We start from the raw sequence: 19923 nt of genomic DNA, 5'->3' as shown, positions 1-19923 counted from the left end.
ACATCTTATGTAAGGCTTCCCGTCTTTAAATAATTAATGAACTTTTTAAAATCCCAACATACCAAATTTATAAAATCAGATGAATATGCTTTATTTAGGTGATGTGAATAGTATACAATGCAATAGTACATGAAATAGAATTGTGTGCATGCGTGCATGCGTGCTTCTTGTGCTTTCTTTATTTGTCGTTTCAGCAGCTGAACAGAAGTTACAGCAAACAGATGGTAATTGAAACTCAGTGGTTTTGTCTATTCTGGAGTCCATACGTCGAACGTAATAAAATGCAAACAAAGAACGCAAGAAAACAACGCGGTAGTAACCAGTGGCAGAAAAGTGAAGACGTAATTAAAGAGAATGGACCATTTTAGTGTAGAAGGGGGTATCGCAATTGATAGTAAAAGCAGACCACCTAATCTCTTTTTTCCAAAGGATTGTATCTCAAGAACTTTTCAATCAAATCGACATGTGTTAGAATCATTCTTCTGCAACAGTATCTCTTCAACCCCAATCTAGTCAAAGCAGTACCTTCTTCTAGTTCTTCTTCTTGCAACATATTCAAATAGGCTTCCCATTTGTCACCGACAACTTTCCCACAGGAAAAACATCTAACTGGAACAATCATCTCTCTTTAAAAGTATATCGAAACGAAAAAAAACCTAGAAACCTGGAAACCTGGAATAAACCCTCCGAGATTTATAAACTATCACAATAAGTGGATCAAAACCTGCTCGACCTTTTGAAAACTCATATAATTTGCATCACAAATCATCATATTCAACCAGCTTTCTTAATTCTTAATACTTTAATTTTTCATCGGTTCCAAATTTTTCATTAGATGCCCTTATATGTCACTTCTCACGATAGAGATGACCATCGTTTCTTTTCAAATCCTCGTCCTGCACAGGTTTCAACCATAAAATTTTCCAAAACTACAATTCTACATACGGTGAAAAAAAAGAATCCACATTAGACAAATAATTGAAAAGATGCGATGAGCTTATGAGTTATATGATGAGCTTGTCTTTTGAGAAGCAGAGAAAGAAAATACCAAGAGTAGGATCAGCCAGAGGCACCAACAAGAGTATCAGCTGTTATCGAATCCACGTTAAATATGCCAAACTCTTCGTTACCAATGTACAAGCTTTCTGTTGTTTCTGGTGGGAAGGTCGCTCTTCCTAGGATTCACAATAGATCCGCGACTAGAAAATCGGTGAGTTGTCTTACTCAGGACGGGTCAGCATACATTGTCCCTTTCAACAATCAGTTCAAAGTGTATTCAATTGATACTAGACAATGTATTAAGACATTGAAATTTGCTAATAATGATATTTTGACTTCGATACTCGATGAGCCTTCTGTAGAGGTGGTGCATATCGAGCCTATTATTGACGATGAGATGGATAAGATCAGAGTGTATACCAACACTGCGAAAGTAGTTATATTGAAGTATAAGGGTAAATTAGCCACGGAGATTAAAACTTGGTCTTTGAATATTACTGGCGAGTTATTTGCAGTTCTTGGCGATGGGAAGAAATTACTTACAGTTCAGAAAACAGGGAACTCTTACAGATATGATCTATATGAAAACGTTGAAGAGAAAGAGGAAGAATCTGAGGTTAAACACCTTGAAACTTTTGAGAATGTTTTACTTTCAACTTGGTCTAATAACAATAACTACCTTGCCCTAGTTTATTTGAACCAGGAAACTAAAAAACATGTGCTGATCAAATCTATGGTCGACAACAGTTCAGTTCAGAACTTCCCAGTACCATCTACAACATCTAGTACCACCATAAATTCCCATTTTGTCACTGCTCTTGCGTTAGATAACGACGGCCAGCAGTTGGCTATTGGATTTGCATCTGGTGTTATAAATTTGATCAATCTACCTGATCTGTCTCATAGATTATTGAAATGGCATATCGACTCAGTCCTATCCTTAGGATTTACAAATGACAACGCATATTTACTGTCTGGTGGTTGGGAGAAAGTTTTAAGTTTTTGGCAGTTGGCTACTAATATGCAACACTTTTTGCCAAGATTGAACGGTGTCGTCCTGGAATGCTTACCAGTAAGTGATAAGTACTATTCATTAGTGTTACAATTCGCTGAAAATAATACAAATTCTGACTACCAGATTACATTGCTCAATGCCACAGATCTATCATCAATACTTGCCATCAACGGCCCATTCCCGGTATTTGATACCATTACAAACGATGTTGAACAGCCAATTTCTACAGTTAACTCGAAAAGTTCTGTGTCGTCATCCAATATGCTACAATCGAAGAAAAAGCAAAAGAGAAAATTACTAAAGAGGAAAAAGCATGATTTCACCGCACCTTTGTCTGTACATCCATCTACAAAACATCTCTACTTACCACACGTTTCATCTTTGCAGTCTTACGATCTATACAAAAATGAACAGGTGAGCTACCAGTATGTTACATCCAGTGTCAACAATGCAGCAGGTAAGGTTAGACTTGAGTTAACTATCCAGGACCCTGTTGTACAGGATGTGAAATTCACCCTAGATGGTTTTTGGATGATCACATATGAAGTTGAGTACCCACCTGAGGGTTTATTGTCTTCTAAGGAGTTGTCACACGTTCTAAAATTCTGGAAATTAGATGACAACAAAGAATGGGAGTTGAAAACTAAAGTGTTGAACCCACATGGTAACAACGTCCCAGTGACAAACATAACTACAGCTCCAAATAGCATAAATTCTTCCCAGGGTTGTTTGACTGCTGATAACAATGGTGGATTAAAATACTGGAAGTTTGATTCGAAACAGAATAACTGGTGTTTGAACAGATTATTACTACCCAACTACAACCATTTTTCGAATTCGGTGCAACTAGCATGGTCCTTAGATGGCTCCTTAATCTTCCACGCTTTTGAAGATAAGCTATCTACCATTGAATTCAGCGAATTCAAACTACTGGAAGATGAAAATGAGTTACCAATCGAACGCACTTTGGATACTCCAATTCAAGCTCTTACACTTGTCAACGATTCGACATTGATAATCTCCACGAAGACTTCCTTGCATTCGTTCAATTTATTGACACAATCCACCATCAGCAGTTTCGATATCTACCCTTATGTGAACGGAGTTTACAAACCGGGCCATTTTGCCAGACTACTTGCATGCGATGCGAACACTGGAAGAATCGCACTTGCCATTAACCAACAAGCAGCAGGAACTGATGGCAATCCAACCTTACAACATAAAGCCAACATTTTAATTTTCAATTCCGATCTAACAGAAAAGTTGGGCAGCTTCGAACACAACGAATACATATCGTCGTTGGTATGGAATTACGCGGCAGATTTTATTTTCATGGATATCCAGTCTCGTCTTGGAATCGTGAGCACCACAACCAGCTCGGAAATGGTGGACGAATCGAATAATGATCAAGCATTTGAATCTCTACATCCCGATTCATTCAGCGAAAAACTACAAGAGCTTACGAGAAAGAAAGGTTTGGCAAACACAGATGCTGAGGATGGTGTAGATGAAGACATAGATCTAGAATTCATTAACGGGAACTTGTCACAAAACAAGACCATTAACATGAACAGTTTTACAAGTTTGTTTGAAAACATCGACAACGTTCAAATGAATACCTTGTTTGACCGCGTCATGAAGATTATCACATAGATGTTTTATACATTGACTCGAACATACGTATGTGTATATAATACAGAGAATATTTAAACAACCCTCCATTTAATTATTTATTCTGTCACTGACAGAAAAAATACTCGATGACAGATTAAATATGGAAAATAAAATAATCTAATAACTGTAAAATAAAACAAAAAACTAATGCGACAGAGATCAAAAAGAAGGAAATCACCTCCAAAGCAAATTAAGGCAGATGTTATGAAACATAGTTCCACCATCGCATTCCCAAGTCCATGGATGTACTGACATCGCTCCACTTCTCCCGGTAGAATACGTCTTATACAACGCTTTAAAATTAATATTATATCTGTTTTCAAACTACCAATACCATGACCACTAGTCCAGTGACTCACAAATCCACTTGTATGTTGCTTCCCAGTAGAGTCACAGACCAATCCACTTTGTTGAGCAAATTCTCATGTCATCCTTTTGCTGGTCACCATTTTATAGAGAGCGGTGTGCATGCTAAATCACACTTTATCCATTTTTATCAGAATCACATAGAAACGCACGTACAAAACGGTAATATTTTCTCCCATTTTTTCCAACAGCAGCTTCGTCTTCCTTTTCCCACCCGAAGTCACTTTTTCACGACTTGTTTTTTTTTTCTGATATAAATATGAAGATGGCTTGACATTTTTTCAGAATAAGAAAATAAGAGATATTAAGGTATAATATGCTTTGAAGCGGTAAAAAGGTTTTAAGAATGTTAAAGTCTGGCATCTATCCAAAATAATAGCACAAGCAAACCAAGACACAATGGAACCGGTTATAACTTCATTCCTCGACACGGACATGTACAAATTGACGATGCATGCCGCTGTCTATACACATTTTAAGGATGTCAAAGTCAAGTACAAGTATACCAACCGATCGCCTCAGATGACGTTCAATAAGGAAGCTGTGGAATGGTTGAAGGGTCAATTCCTATTATTGGCTAATATAAGACTTACTACTGAGGAACTGAAATACATCAAGGAGGCTATTCCGTACCTGCCAGCGGAATATTTGGAATTTATATCTAACGGTGGGTTCGAAGTAAATCCAAAGGATGAAATTAAATTTGAGGCCAGGGAAATTGAGGGTGAACCTGGTCATTACGAGTTGGATATCTCCATTGAGGGATTATGGATCAAGACTATATGGTACGAGATCCCAGTGCTTGCGTTGGTGTCAGAAGCGTACTTCAAATTCGTGGATACGGATTGGACTTACGATGGTCAGGTCGAGAAAGCTTATGCCAAGGCCAAAAAGCTTTTGGATCACGATATCGTATTCAGTGAGTTTGGTACTAGACGTCGTAGATCTTTCAAGACTCAAGATCTTGTCATGCAAGGTATCATAAATGCCGCTAAGGATTGTGATAAGTCTAAATACGTATTGGGTACCTCGAACGTGTTATTCGCTAAGAAATATAACGTAAACCCTATCGGTACAGTAGCGCATGAGTGGATGATGGGTATTGCATCCATTACAAATGACTATCTGAATGCAAATAAGAACGCAATGGATTACTGGATTGAGACGTTTGGTATGGAAAATGCGGGTCTTGCACTAACAGATACTTTTGGTACCGATTCGTTCTTGAAATCGTTCTACCCACCTTATTCAGATGCATACATTGGGGTGAGACAGGACTCTGGAGACCCAATTTTGTACACTGAGAAAATCGCTCATCATTACAATGACGTATTGAAGCTCCCAAAGTTCTCAAAGATAATCTGCTATTCAGACTCTCTTAACCCAGATCGAGCAATAGAATATGCCCAAGTGGCTCATAAACATGGTCTAAAGGCAACTTTCGGTATCGGTACGAATTTCACCAACGATTTCCAAAGAAAATCTGATGTCTCAGTGAAAAGTGAACCGCTGAATATTGTCATAAAACTACTGGAGGTTAATGGGAACCATGCCATCAAGATTTCCGATAATTTAGGTAAAAATATGGGTGACCCAGAGACAGTTCGTAGAGTGAAGGAAGAATTGGGCTATGTTGAGAGAAAGTATGCAGGTGATAATGAAGCTCATAGATGGGCTGCTTAATTGAACCAAACCGGATTTTATGAAATTCTTTTCATTGTAATATGACGCCAGGTTTTGTTAACTATACCGTGTTTCAATTGAACACAAACGCTTTTTGTAGGTATCTATACGATCCATTTGTAATACAATTTAATCTTTTTTATTACTTTGATACACCTGTCGAAACTTCTTGTACTTCGTAACTGCTTCCTTTCATTTGTGTCGTTGTTGGTTCATTCGTTTCATATCGTTAGTGATGATTTTAGTCATTATTTGCCCAAATTCTCTGGCACTTTGGTTTTCAACATTTTAGACAGGGAAAGCACTAATGAACTAACAAAATCAAACCATTGTAACATATCAGGTATAATTGATACCCAGTAGGACGCGTCTATTTGTGCCAGCGAACGTAGTTTCGTGCATATCAAGAACATAACTAAAACCTCGATTATTGGCTTGAGTTTTCCTTTGTTATTCAATTGAAAATTGAAATTTCTAAACCTACTTCAGGGTTCAGTAACACTATTGGTGGGAACAAGGTAAGTCACTTGAAATATTTCGGCAAGTATCTTCCACTAGAAAAGGTATATGCACTAAGATAATAAGCACCCTCAACAACGATTTCAAATATGTCCACACAGTTAACAGAACTTGCCCTTGTTCAAGTTTTAGAACAAGCATCGAATCCACAGTATGCTGGGTCTGAAGTGCAAAGGCAGGCAGAACAACAGATTAAATCTTGGGAGATATTGCCAGGTTTCCATTACTTGTTACAATCGATTTATATGGATCTGTCAGTATCCTTGCAAGTAAGATGGTTGGCCATTATTCAGTTCAAAAACGGATTAGACAAGTATTGGAGATCAACAAGAATAAATGCTATTACTAAGGATGAGAAACAGCAAATCCGTAATAGATTATTCGGTATGATAGATGAACCAAATGATAAATTAGCCATACAAAATGCACAGGCTACTGCTAGAGTAGCGCGAATCGATTTCCCTGTCGAATGGCCGCATCTATTTGAACAGGTAGAGTTACTTCTAAATGACGAATCTGTATGGAAGGATGATGTTAAAGTCTACAACATTTTGATTCACTTAAACCAAATAATAAAGACACTAGGTGTTGCCAGAATTGGGAGATGTCGACCTGCTATGCAATCAAAAATACCATTACTTTTTCCACTTTTAACCAGGATCTATATGCATTACTTCAACAAGTGGACAAATTCTGCCTCTCTAGAGAGTGATGATATATCTAAGTTGCAAATATCGTATCTGGCCCTAAAGGTCTTAAGAAGAGTTGCAGTTGATGGATATGAATCCCCACAAAAAGACAAGTCTGTGGTCGAATTCATTTCCCTGTCTGAACAGCATTTCCAATTATTATTGAAGAATTATGACAATTTTAAGACAGTTGATATGTATGAAAAGTTTATCAAATGTTACTGCAAATTGTATTTCAATCTTATTTCTGCATCTACGGCAAACTTTGTAATGATGCCATCATCAAAGACTATTCTCATAACATTCACTACTTTGATAATCGAAAGAGCATCTGATGTTTATAATGAAAACACAGAGTCCCAAACAGGATTCTGGGAAACGATTGCAATCAGAGGGTTTTCAATATTGAAGAAAGTTATTAATTTTATCACCAAAAAGGGTGCTGTAACCATCAAAGTTAGAAGTGATAAATCTGAAGTGGATGCTGCTATTCATAAATTAACCACCGAATTCCTCTCCGAAGATCTTGTAAAGAAATTAATAGACTTATTGATTGATTGGTATTTGAGATTACGGCCAGCAGACTTGGAAGCATGGTCTCTGGATCCTGAGGAATGGGTAAATGAACAAATGAGTTCTAGTTACGAATATCAAATCAGGCCTTGTGCTGAAAATTTTTTCCAAGACCTAATCGACTCCTTTCAGAATCTTTTAACACCTTATCTTTTAAATAAGATTGACTCAGAGGCCGCTCAATTATCTGACTCGATCGATGATTTTTTGAAGAAGGATGCCTTGTTTTGTGCTTTTCAACTCAGCTCGCATGCAATCACTGATATGGTGGATTTCAACAGGCTTTTGGAAACGGTTTTCTTGCCAGAAGCATCAAAATCCAATTCTTCGCCCGATCAACTGAGAATTATCAGAAGGAGAGTTGCTTTGATTATTGATGCCTGGGTCACTAAATCTTCGGATCATTCTAAGCAACAGTGTTACCAATTTTTCTTACATATGTTCAAAACAGAATCGGACAAAGTCGTACAATTATCAATTGTACAAGCGTTTAGAACAATGATTGATGACTGGGATTTCAATAAATCCATATTCGAGCCATATTTGGAAAGCTTCGTTGTAATCTTTTTACAGCAGCTTTTACCTGATGTTTCCTTAACAGAGACTAGATTATACGTATTAAACACACTTACAGATTTGATTATCCAAACAAAACCGCTTGTGAATAAACAGTTCCTAATGCAGATACTTGAGATTGTCCCTGAGTTTTGGCAGCTTGCTTGTAATGAACCAACTGAATCAATACTCGCAAATGTTCTACTTCGCTTGCTGAGGTATTTATCGATTTCTTTAGGGAAATATTCTTACGCAACCTGGGACATTTCATTAACCATAATCGAGGCTGCCTGCAACCCAAACTCACCACATACTTCACTACTTCTAGAGGATGGTTTAGAACTATGGCACTCACTTCTACAGAATTACGATCCTACGGAGAAATCACTTGATGGGAGATTTTTGAACGCTAGCCCATTCCTACTTCATTGCGTGGAGAACCAGACAGAATTGTTGCCTATTTCTTTGGAGATCTTAAAAAGTTACGCCATTTTGTTGCCCGCGCAGGAATTTTATTCCTATCCTGCTTTTACTGAAATCTTAAAACATGCTGCAAGCTACTTGTTACTTTTACGTGACGACTCGTATACCATACTTTTGGAAATATGGGATGTTTTGGCACTTTCAGATGAAGGAGAAAATGAGATGTCATTACTATTCTACTTTTCAAACAATTCCGTTTTCAAGAGTATTTTCAATGCAATTTTCTTACAAGAGCAATTATCTGCATATCAAGCGAGTCAATTGTTCCAGATATTGGCACGTATATCATTCAATGGCCCACAGAATATCATAAATTTATTGTCTGATTATTTAAAAAGTATTGACGGACCTCTGGAAAATTCTAGACTCCCTGCAAGTCAGCGTAAGTTAGTGACAAATGAGACTTCTTTAGATGACGTGCTCAAAACGTTTTTCGAAATATGGTGCAAGTGTTACGGTTCTGTTTATGATCCAAAACTGAAAAAAATTCACTTACTTGGCATCTCCTCACTTTTGAAAACTGGTGCGACCCCTTATTTGCTTGAGTTTAAAGTGATTCTCTCGATATGGGTTGAATCGTTAGAAGAAATCAACGAAAGTTTTTCAGGCGACTGTGAAAAGTACCACTTATCAGACCCAGATTCTTCTTCTGATACAAATTGTGAACAAGCTAGACTTCACGAATTAATCAAAAAAAATGATCCAGCTCATAATGTTAGTATTAAAGGATTTATTTCAGATACGTTGTCTTATTTGAAAAGTCAAATGGATGATACTTCGTTCCAGAAACTCATTTTGTCTGCGGATCCTGTGCTTATGGAAAACCTGCAGCTGTTCATGTCGATTAAACCTCATCAATAAAGCATTAATTATAATTAAATCGCATTAAGTAGGCATTTTGAATGAAATGCTGCTAGCATAACGTTGTATATTTACGTAGATATAATTATATGTGCTCCTTCAAATAGAAAAATTCCAACATGCTCTCGTAGCACGTTAAATATTGAGTTAAATTTTGCACCATGGAGATCCGCTGTTTGCGAAGCTCATTAACAACAATGAAAATCAAGTCCGCTGACATGTTCCATACATCGATTTTGTTTGATTGATTAGAACGTGAGTCCAATACACCTAGCAAGAAGTCTAAGGTAATGAAGACACCTGTTCTTCCACAACCCGCAGAACAATGAACCAAAACTGGAGATCCAGAATTGTTTTTGTTCACGGACAATAACCCTAATTTGCGATAAGTGTGCAAAAAATCTTCGGTTTTATTGTTAAGAGCATTGAAAAGCGAAGCTGGATCATTCAAGAGAAGATTTTTGATATGATAAATATGAATGAAGTCTCTCATGTTGATTCCACAGGAGTCTAACCATTTTGTGTATTGAAGTTGGTACACGGTATGGGGGCGAGACTCATTCTTGACAGGAAGTTGGTCGAATTTTGTTCTTTTATTTGGTGATTGAATTCTGGAATCTGATTTCGATACATTCATGACACGTAAAATGCAACCTGGAATATCAAAAACATCTTCATAGGTATTTGTTACCTTGACTTCATGTTTGCGGATGGATTTTGAGTTCCAGTAGATATCCCATTTCTTCATGTCCAACTCATCATAAGAATTAAGGGATATAATAACTTTTAGATTTTTAGAAAGAACAACGTTCCAAAAATCATCGATGGTAGATGGTAGAGGGGCTTGTGTTGCAATGTAGTTGAAATCAGGGTTAATTTGTGGTAATCTTAAATAGTTAGCATTGAAGTAATCGTTGAAAGGTTCCGTATCATAATCTGTTTCAGAAGTTGCAGTTGTTTCACTCCGATTGGCGGGATGTGAATATAATCTAGTAGGTGAACTATCCTGTGAGAAGTAGCCAGCATTTTCGTCAACAGTTTGTAATTCTAACTCCCGTCTTCTGTTCCCGCCGGGGGTGAGGTTGTCATATTTACCAGATTTTGGCGCCGATAGTAAAGATAGCTGATCTGAAGTCAAAGTCAATTGTTCTGCAAGAGGAGAGGGTTGTAACCTCACCCTTGAATGCTCATAAGGTAGAATGTTGGAGTATCTGTTCTTGGTGAACGATTGAATCCCTTTAGTCATTTGATAATTGCCCAGCGGAGTCTCAACCACTTCTTCATCTGAATTTGCCATTTTTTCGTTAAAATTACTAGCGTTAATGTCACTGGCATCAGGGTATTGAGAGCTCCTCGACACAACAGTGATACCAGAGTCCGCATCGTTCTTCAAAACGGGAAGCAGTCCTGGTGAAACGGTATTCAATTTTCCTATTAAATTGTGCTTGTTCGAATCGTTGAGTTCTTCCTTAATATCCCTCCGTAACTTCTCATCCACAGAACCGTTCGAATGTTTCATGACTAGAGTATCGTCATCTGATTCATCCAAATTTCCGTTAGGTTTATATTCTTTTTGAAGACTCCGCAACGAGTACTCTTTTCCAAGTTCAGTATGTGGTGATTGCTTTTCTGGCAACCTTATGCTAGATGTATCATTATTATTATTATTATTATTATCATTGTTATTGTTACTGTTGTTGGTGTTGTCGCTGCTATTATTATTACTGTTTTGAGCGGAGTTGACATTAGAAGAAGGATTTGTGGCCATCAAACACTTCTCTAATCTTCTAACTTCTAATGCTTCCAAAGTCTCGAAGTCTTCAAATATACGTTCCACTACGGAGTCGTTCTTCGTGTTGTACGGTGACAACCATCTCGGTACATGAGAGGGCAGTACTTCAGGGGTATGAAAGACGAAGTATTTTTTAATCGAGTTCGGAGAATAATGAATACTATCTCTTTTCAAAGATTGTATGAACATCCTAGTTGATGAAGCTGAAGAAATCAAATTTGGAGAAATTTGGCTTTCGTCAACTTGTGGTATATGCAATTTCAAATTAGGATGTTTACTGTTGCCATTATTGTCCTTCCCATCCTCCGGATGACTGATTTTGAACGATGGTAACGGTACCGCCACATTTGGAGGGAACCGTTGCTTATTGAAGGACGATGGTCCACCTTCGATTAAGCTGATCGTATACGAGGGGTTTTGCTCATTGAGGAATGGTATCAATTTCATAATCACAGAGCAAGTCTGCTGATTACAACGATGAAGCGTTGAATGCTCATCGTAAATGACAATATGATCAGAACTAAGAAGCCTATCTTTCAAGAGCGCCTGAGTTTCTATATGCAATGTGGAAATCAACTGATGGAAGGTGGTTCTAGGCCTTCTAAGCAACGTACTGGGGAACGAAACATGAAGGGTATGAAAATCTTTCAAAGGGTATCCATGACTAGTTAAATCAAGCAAAAACGTAGAATCGTCCGGTTTCAAGTCTGTAATTGCCACTGTGTTCAAACACGAGTCCCTCACTTGAGGTTGTTCCATCAAGTCCGCGTATATCGAATTGGGTCGCTGCCACCGCAAACCTTTGACCCCATTAATATTAAGACAGTGACTGTTAACCGTTTCCAAACACAGTCCTGTTATGCCATTAGTGTTAAAACCACCGCTGGTACCGTGCTGCCCACCATTACTGCCGTTCACATTAGACATGGCAGGTGATGCAATCTTTGGTGAGCTGGTTGCAGTGCTCCCGCTCGGCGACATATTCATACTCATTTGCATTCTCATGATGAATGTAGTACGAAAAAGATCAAAATTAGGACTAAATCAAATTTAGACTAACGATGGTCTCTGTTCTCCGAATACTTGAACTCTTAATTTCTTCTCTTATCCTTCTAGATAATCTAGACTCTCAAAAAATAGGCGTTCTTGATTCTCTTTATCAATAACCTGATTCTGTATACCCACTACACAACTGTCCTGGGTGTCCTATTGCGGGTCTACCCAAAATATATCTTGTGTAGTTGTTGCTTTGCTCCGTGTGCTGTGTAAACAATATACCTTAAAATTTCAGAAACTGATTTCTGTCTGCTGTATATATTCTGTTTTCTATATAAATGACTAGGAGGACTGGATCTTTTTTTTTTTGTTCCATGTTCCATAATTCGAAGGATGTTCTGAAAGGCAATTAATACTGAGAACTTTAATGAAATCAATGGAATTTCGCTAGCAAGAGCAAGTTAAATTTGGAAGTGTATGTAAGCAAGTAACCGTTTAATCATGAATCCTGGGATCCGATGCTGTGCCCGTTTAAATTCCTGTTTTTGCAGAAACGCTGCATCTGCTGTGTGACTGGGCGATCAAGCGAGGTGCAAGATTTTTGCGTAGGAGTTGTTACTTCTGAATGTAGTAGGTATATAATTAACTCATCGTGCTGTTGCAATGCCAGTTGGGTTATGTACCGTTTGTTCGAGAGGCATTGAATTGGGATCCATCGGCATAGGAATATACGTGTCAATTCCAATGCATGGAAAAGCTTTCTGAAAAAAATCAAAGAAGTCTCATTCTATTCATTGTTCTGACAACGCATTCGCTCTTAAAATAGACAAGTTTGTTATCATAGTGTTCTAGGCGAGAAGAGAAGATGGAGTTACCCTAGCCAATAATAACCACTGTTTTGCTCTCTCATGTCAACAGGTTCCAACAACGGGTTCCCACTAGTCTAAGCTTTTTGCTGAACGAATGTCTTGAGCTCAGTTGTATAATTCAAATACGTCACTGCCAGCTTGTTCAGAAAAATGAAATAATGAGCCTGACATTCGGGGCTATGCTAGGTTCAGATTTGTCTGGTAAGTGGTGTATGGGTTGTGCTGTGATGACGGGACGATATTACCAAATTTAGGTATCCATAAGACGGAAGAAGTTAACTGATCGCGGAGCCGGAAAGAGCCGGAAGACGATGTGCATGTGTTACCCGGATGATCTGCATTTTGTTTTATTTTGTTTTTTTTTTTTTTTTCTTTTTGATGCACGTGATACGACTTCTTTTTCCCCTCTCTTTCTTTGTTGACGGTTTCACGAATTTGTTTGTGTAAACATTGGAGAATATCGATACATTGCGACTTAAGAGCGCGATGTGTGGATCATGTCTAAGAGAAGTATTGTAATTTAAGTGTACAAGCAGAGGATATACCAGAAACGAAAAAAAGTTCCCTAACCTCACGTCTCATCTGCTACCGTCCGTTACTCCCGTAATAATGGATGTTTCACAGTTTTTGAATAATGTGGAAAACGATGATACTTTGCAGAACATTAGGAAGGAGTATCTGAACTCGAAAAGAACATTGCAAGAACTTATGACGAACCAGAGTCCGACCAAAAAAATGGAGTTTTCAAAGAAACCAACACTGCTGCAAGAACGAAACAGCAACGATTACATTAATAGAAATGTCAACAGTAGTAAACCCACCGACGATGAGTTTCTTCGACGCCAATTAAGGGAAGGTCTATCCAGGAAACCGGAGCCAAAGATTAGTTTACCTTCGTTAGCCTCTGATACAAATAGGCTAGATAGTATATACTCTAGCGTTAATAAGATTGATGAACTAGAGAAAAAGTTATACCATCATGAACTACAAATACAAGCTCTCAAAAATGAACTGTACCAATCAAATGCTTCCAACAGAGCCTTGCAAAATAAAGTGGCTGAGTTGCAAGATAGCGTAAGAATGCTAGCGGCACTTAGTCATAGCAATGTTAAAGCGGATACGGATAATTCTCAATTGTCTGCCAACGGAAAGTGGACTAGACATTATGCGGGACCAAACAGTAACGGGAACGGTGTATACCTTGATAGACCCCAAAGTGCTCCTTCCACTTCAAGTACTTCAGAGTGGGTAGCGAACGCTTTGCATGATTCTGATGATACTAGAGTGCTTCTAGGATGGAAACAGCCGTCATCTACTAGAGTTGATAATTCCAGCAACTTTCACTTCCCACACAATCAGCCCAGAAATTTATCCAACTTTGACGACAACACAAGCAGATTAATAGGTGTCACTGGGAAAACCAGAAACTAAGAGGTTCTTATGTATATATTAGATTAGCTTCGGCTGCTTCGTGCCGTTGTATTTTGTTATATTTTATATCATTTTGTTTCCGTATGTCTTATATAGAATTGAACTTAACCCTAGGCTTTTACGAATTTCAATTGGAAATTGTATCCATCATCGTTTGAACCTGCGTACACAGGAGCTTGTTGGTTACCCCTTGGATATTTGGTTGCATACCAATCATAAGCTCCGTTGTATCCAATGTAACCTTTCTTTGCGTCATATTCGAATTGAGCGGCTTGGGCAACGTTTTTGTTACATGCCAACACTTTATTAGAATTATCGATACCACAATATCCCATTCTTGTCTTCAAATAATAGTTTCCAAATGGTGCCTCTATCAAGAAGAAATTAGCTGGGGTTCCCTTTAAATACCAATGTCCATTTTTGATTAGAAACCCTTTACCGTTACCAATTCTTACAACACCCCTGGTACCAGGATGGTTGCCATTTGGAGGTCTATAAGAGGATGGAACATGCCCCTTTGGATACCATTTAATATTATCATCCGGACAATTAGAACCTTTGGGTAGCGCAGAAATAGGTACAAATTTTTCTCCTAATAAGGATCCCTTCAATGAGTGGAAGTACCAAATTTGGTTCAAGGAACCATGTCTGTCACATAAGAAGTGTACTACTTCACCAGAGTGACCTTCTTTTAATGCATTCGATATTTCAAGTTTGGTGTAGCTCTTTTCCACACTCGGTTCAATTCCCGCAGACTTTAATGTCTGATAAGTGTCTTTATCATGGAATAATTTCATGGCGATTCTGAAGTAATCATAAACTGCTTGTTTCTTACTGTTCCCAGCCACTCCCCATTTTTTATAACAATCCGGATATAATGTTCGAATACAAGTTCCGTGCTTATTATATTCGTGTACCCACAAACTTTCATCATCACCTGTGTTACTTTTCCAATACATATCCATAGTTTCTAACAAATCAGTTCCGTTGATCGGAAGATCATCTCTCCCGTTGAACTGATCATCGTTTAGTAAATGCCAAACATCATCAATGTTACTTTCTCTATTGCAAAACTGTGCATAGGTTCCATCACAGTTATCCGGCCATAAACCGTGGTTTGTGAAAGAATCCAACGGCCCTAGATGCCTAACTAATTCATCCGGGTCAGAAACCCCTTTAGGCGGTATGTAATCCCAAAATTGTGTTTGTAACATGATGCCACCAGGGAATTCAAAGCAGCAGGAATCCTTAATCTCAGTGTTGTTTGAGCAACTTGCCGGTAGACTAATCGGACACGAATACTGTTCTTTGTAAAATATATGCTGCAAATCAAAAGCAGTTGTAGTGTAAGCTAACAAACTTGCTAGTAGCCCTTTATTCAATAGCATCCTTAATTTAGTTGATAATCCTTATTGATATTACCTGATGAAGTAGCGTTAACAATTACCCTATCTTTCGGAATCTGCCAAAGTTATACCAAATGCAAGTCAAGTGATTCCACTGTCGTAGTTTTCTTATATACAAGAATTGAAACCGCTCTTATCAGGATTGTTGTGGAACTAGTCATGTTTCAATACCATTTATGGCGTCTTTTTGATATTTGAATATGTTACTACTAGTAACAGTAAACATGTGCAGTAGCTAATCAGCACTGGTCTTCAAAATATAAAAAAAGAGAGAATTGGATTTGAAAAATAAAAAAGAAAATAGCTCGCACTCAGGATCGAACTAAGGACCAACAGATTTGCAATCTGCTGCGCTACCACTGCGCCATACGAGCTGACTTTCAATGGTTTTTGGGGAAGTGCTCTATTTGTTCACGAGTAAACGTTTGGAGGCACGTTAGATACAATCGTCGGATAGCTACCGATACAGCAGGCGGTTAAGTACCGAGATTATAAAGGGAGGCTTACAAGGTGAAACATCCTTAAGTAGTCTGAATTAATATATATTGATGTATTATATCTGGATAATGACCATCAACACAGTCATGCTAGAGCACCAGTTGCATTAATATACACCACCAGATATATAGCCAATGACAGTCATGATTTCATCTGATATCGAAGAGAAAGAATCCATCACATGTAACAGGGATAGTCCGAAACATCGACAGATTAATGTGCCAGTTGTCATCAATCAAAATTAATGTGTGACAAGGACTTTTTCTTTATTTTCTAATCTGTCCAATGAACAAAAGGTGTTGAAATGTCTTCAAAATGATAAATAAACTAATTTATGTACATGTAAATTGGCATAAGTTTGATCATTTATGCCAACTTGGAGTAATATCCCTGACGTATTTAGCGTAGTCTCTCAATCTTTCGACGTTATGGAATGACTCGCTTTCCGGATTCCCATAATAGAACAATTTGAAAATACTCTGCTTCTGATCATCATTACCTAGGTCTAAAGATAAATGAAGCACTCCGGTACTTCTTTGGAAGTACCATTTATTTACTACGTTGTCTTCACGAGATCTCCAAATTAGTTCGTGTGGGAACTTGCGAAACATCAGATTGAAAATGATATCAGATATTCCGAGAGAGCCCTTTAATTTTTGTGCTACCGCAAATTTGTCCAAATATACGAATTGCTTGTCCTTTGGCCCTTCGTATGTCAAAATTGCAATACCTTCATAATCTCCTATTACGATTATGCTCGCTATGTTACCATTGATCCTGCCGAGATAATGTGATAGGTCCAATGACCTTTTAAAACTTGAATTGATTATCCCATTCAGTTTATTCAAATCGAGTTTTTTCGATACTGGGTCAGATTTGCCAGTTTGAGTAGCTTGCGATGGTGGTAGACCTATGGAATTATCATCGGTCAAAGTCCTGAAGTCAAATATATGGATATCAATCCCCTTCTTGAAAACTGTAGTCACAAGAACTGAATCGTTTGCGGAAGTGACTTCCTCTTCCACGTTGGAAGATGGAAGCTCATACCAGCTTTTCGATTGAGCCGCAGCCGATCTTTTGAATCGAGGTAAAGATGACGATATCAATGAACGATCAGTCAAGATATTATATACCAATGGGTTATTATCTGATAATTTGGACCCTGCTAAAATAGTGGTAATTAGCCCAGTAGACGAATGTGGTAGAACTGATAGCGTTTTATTCATGATTTCAAGGTCTTCCATATGACATTTCAGTTGATCGCTGTTACTAAGAATCTTATCCTGATTCAAAAATAATTGTAGAGATTCTACCAAATTCTTCTCAGTATTATCCACTTGAATAGATTCTAGTTTCTCCAATTGATTTTGATAACTGTTTCTCAATTCTCGATATTCTTGTGACAAATTTACAAAGACATGGCTGTTTGTATGTCTTTCCACAGACGGCAATCCACCATACTTGCTGATAAGGAACACCTTGTCGATATTTATGGGCAAGTTACTCACTAGAGATGATAAGAATCGAGATGGATCGCCAGCCAATTTCTTAAAAGCTTCCTTCTCATGGTACTGATATGGCTCAATAATCGGAATAATATGCGGGTTCAAAATCGGAAGTTTTACGTCAATTGAGCCACGTTCACCGATGGTAATGGGATCTAATACGATTATTGACTTCAGACTCTGATCATGCAAATGATTGTCCAAACGCTGACTTTGGTATGATATGTCTTGGCATAGCGGGTCTACTATTAAAATTGGTCTTAGTCCGAGTGTTTGAATTCTTGACACAGTCTTGCTAAACCCACTAAGTACGTTATCTGAATATTCGGACAAATGTCTCAAAAATACAAGACAGTAGTGATGATTATTCTCATCGGTATATTTGTTCAAATAGTCTTTCGCTTCCCTTTTAGTCACTGTAGAATTCAAAACGCTCATAACCAAACTCCTGCCATGAGCATTAGGTTGATGGTATCTGACCTCTGTGGTCAAACACCTAATCCATGTTTTGATCATAGCACTAGCCCACAAAATGTGCCTTTGGACGTTATATGATGAGATCAAACCATTTATCTGCAAATATGGAAAGTGTATAAAACCATCATTTATTCTAGTTTTATCAATGAGTCAAGTCATCAGAGAAAACTGCCAGTTTAAAGCTTTAGTTAGTCTTTCCTGTTTTTGTTTTTCCTGTGCTGGATTTCAATGTCAAGATTGAACATGGAAAAATAATTGAAGCACAGATATCGATTGGTCATAGTCGCGCATTGAAAGCACTATGTAAGGAAGTAGTGAGCTTGAGGACACTATAGATTAGCAACTCCAACCTGAAATAGAGATGGCACTACCGAGAGATCTATCAATAGGATTTTCTCCCCAAGAGATACAGTTTTTAATTGAAAATGAACCGACACGAATTATGCCCAGAATCACTACGAGGAAGACCAAAAAACAGCTCGCGAAGGATCCTGGCGCCCAATGGTCACTGATCACATGCGATGATTCTACGGTAAATAACATGGTTGCAATGAATAGTTGCGAAGTCACGTTATGGCTGGCTTTACTGTTAAAACAACAGGGAAAGTGTAACGTCGTGGTACCCAGTTGGCTGACGTTACAACAGCTGGAGAAGTATTTAGATTTTGAATTGAAAAACCCATCACGATTCTCCAATCTACCCTGGAATTGGCTAGTGGTATCGTCACTGCTGTTTGCCAGATGCAGCGATGATTTTCAGGATCCAGTTCATCTACTGAGATCTAAGGTCCAAGATCTGCGAGAAGTTCGTTTGGGAAAAGTCAACAAGGGTTTGCAGTACCTGAACGAATCGCATTTACAGCTAGAGAACTTGTCCTTGATGGAAATCAATGAGATGAGACCCTATGCGTGTGGTATCATGGACAAACTGAGGACAATTCATGACTCCAGTAATGACACCACGTGATCAATAATATAATAACCTTTTCCCATTGAATCCAAAATTCCATTCACGAGGTTTCCACCAGTCCCTCCCCTTAATCCAACCTACATGGTTATATGATAACACAGTTGACCATAATCACTAGAAAAGGTCGGGTTACCATGTAAGTACAGGCCTATCAAATAACACATATATTACATACCCTACATGTACCCGCTTCACAGTTTGTAGTAATTCGAAACAACTGATCCATCCCGAACATTCACGCACTGCTTAGTTCTTATTTACGTTTGTGTCGCAAACATGCCTCGCGGGCATGCCTTGCGTGTGCACCCCACGTTCTTGCTTCATCATATTTGTTGTTCTTCAGGCTATTTCGGTTCCTTGCATTGAACTACGGGTATAACTTACAGAAAACGACACAAGGGGGGAACACAAACACGGAAACGAATCACGTTTCTTCAATATTACGTTGGGAAAAGAATTTACCGTAGATAGAAAACAATAACAGTAGAAATTGAGCAGGATGAACTCATAGAGAGCAGCATGGTTGCGTTGATAACTTCCCGCTACGAAGACATTTTACCCG

The 19923-nt window shown here is 38.2% G+C and overlaps 9 protein-coding genes and 1 non-coding gene across 10 annotated transcripts; 5 read left to right on the top strand and 5 right to left on the bottom strand.

The window, feature by feature from the left end:
* Window positions 1-409: 409 nt before the first annotated feature.
* Window positions 410-622, bottom strand: RPB10 (DNA-directed RNA polymerase core subunit RPB10; the record flags this gene model as incomplete). Its single annotated transcript, XM_453359.1, has 1 exon — window positions 410-622. One exon carries the CDS (start codon window positions 620-622, stop codon window positions 410-412), a length of 213 nt encoding a protein of 70 aa, XP_453359.1.
* A 489-nt stretch (window positions 623-1111) lies between these two features.
* NAN1 (Nan1p) lies at window positions 1112-3667 on the top strand (the record flags this gene model as incomplete). Its single annotated transcript, XM_453358.1, has 1 exon — window positions 1112-3667. The coding sequence occupies one exon, from the start codon at window positions 1112-1114 to the stop codon at window positions 3665-3667; it is 2556 nt and encodes an 851-aa protein (XP_453358.1).
* A 786-nt stretch (window positions 3668-4453) lies between these two features.
* Window positions 4454-5737, top strand: NPT1 (nicotinate phosphoribosyltransferase; the record flags this gene model as incomplete). Its single annotated transcript, XM_453357.1, has 1 exon — window positions 4454-5737. One exon carries the CDS (start codon window positions 4454-4456, stop codon window positions 5735-5737), a length of 1284 nt encoding a protein of 427 aa, XP_453357.1.
* Window positions 5738-6345: 608 nt separating this feature from the next.
* Window positions 6346-9417, top strand: KAP120 (karyopherin KAP120; the record flags this gene model as incomplete). Its single annotated transcript, XM_453356.1, has 1 exon — window positions 6346-9417. The coding sequence occupies one exon, from the start codon at window positions 6346-6348 to the stop codon at window positions 9415-9417; it is 3072 nt and encodes a 1023-aa protein (XP_453356.1).
* Window positions 9418-9502: 85 nt separating this feature from the next.
* PTP2 (tyrosine protein phosphatase PTP2) lies at window positions 9503-12214 on the bottom strand (the record flags this gene model as incomplete). The annotated part of the gene is made up of 1 exon (XM_453355.1): window positions 9503-12214. One exon carries the CDS (start codon window positions 12212-12214, stop codon window positions 9503-9505), a length of 2712 nt encoding a protein of 903 aa, XP_453355.1.
* A 1469-nt stretch (window positions 12215-13683) lies between these two features.
* Window positions 13684-14505, top strand: SPC29 (Spc29p; the record flags this gene model as incomplete). The annotated part of the gene is made up of 1 exon (XM_453354.1): window positions 13684-14505. The coding sequence occupies one exon, from the start codon at window positions 13684-13686 to the stop codon at window positions 14503-14505; it is 822 nt and encodes a 273-aa protein (XP_453354.1).
* Window positions 14506-14615: 110 nt separating this feature from the next.
* Window positions 14616-15893, bottom strand: RNY1 (ribonuclease T2; the record flags this gene model as incomplete). The annotated part of the gene is made up of 1 exon (XM_453353.1): window positions 14616-15893. The coding sequence occupies one exon, from the start codon at window positions 15891-15893 to the stop codon at window positions 14616-14618; it is 1278 nt and encodes a 425-aa protein (XP_453353.1).
* A 320-nt stretch (window positions 15894-16213) lies between these two features.
* KLLA0_D06545r lies at window positions 16214-16285 on the bottom strand. The gene has a single exon. It is a non-coding gene; the product is annotated as a tRNA-Cys (tRNA).
* A 486-nt stretch (window positions 16286-16771) lies between these two features.
* ARG2 (acetyl-CoA:L-glutamate N-acetyltransferase) lies at window positions 16772-18430 on the bottom strand (the record flags this gene model as incomplete). Its single annotated transcript, XM_453352.1, has 1 exon — window positions 16772-18430. The coding sequence occupies one exon, from the start codon at window positions 18428-18430 to the stop codon at window positions 16772-16774; it is 1659 nt and encodes a 552-aa protein (XP_453352.1).
* A 322-nt stretch (window positions 18431-18752) lies between these two features.
* Window positions 18753-19358, top strand: PSF2 (DNA replication protein PSF2; the record flags this gene model as incomplete). The annotated part of the gene is made up of 1 exon (XM_453351.1): window positions 18753-19358. One exon carries the CDS (start codon window positions 18753-18755, stop codon window positions 19356-19358), a length of 606 nt encoding a protein of 201 aa, XP_453351.1.
* Between the last annotated feature and the right edge of the window lie 565 nt (window positions 19359-19923).

The sequence above is a fragment of the Kluyveromyces lactis genome, assembly GCF_000002515.2.
Source record: "Kluyveromyces lactis strain NRRL Y-1140 chromosome D complete sequence".
Classification (NCBI taxonomy): domain Eukaryota; kingdom Fungi; phylum Ascomycota; class Saccharomycetes; order Saccharomycetales; family Saccharomycetaceae; genus Kluyveromyces; species Kluyveromyces lactis.
The sequence above is the reverse complement of the archived record's forward strand: the minus strand, read 5'-3'. Positions and strand labels throughout refer to the sequence as shown.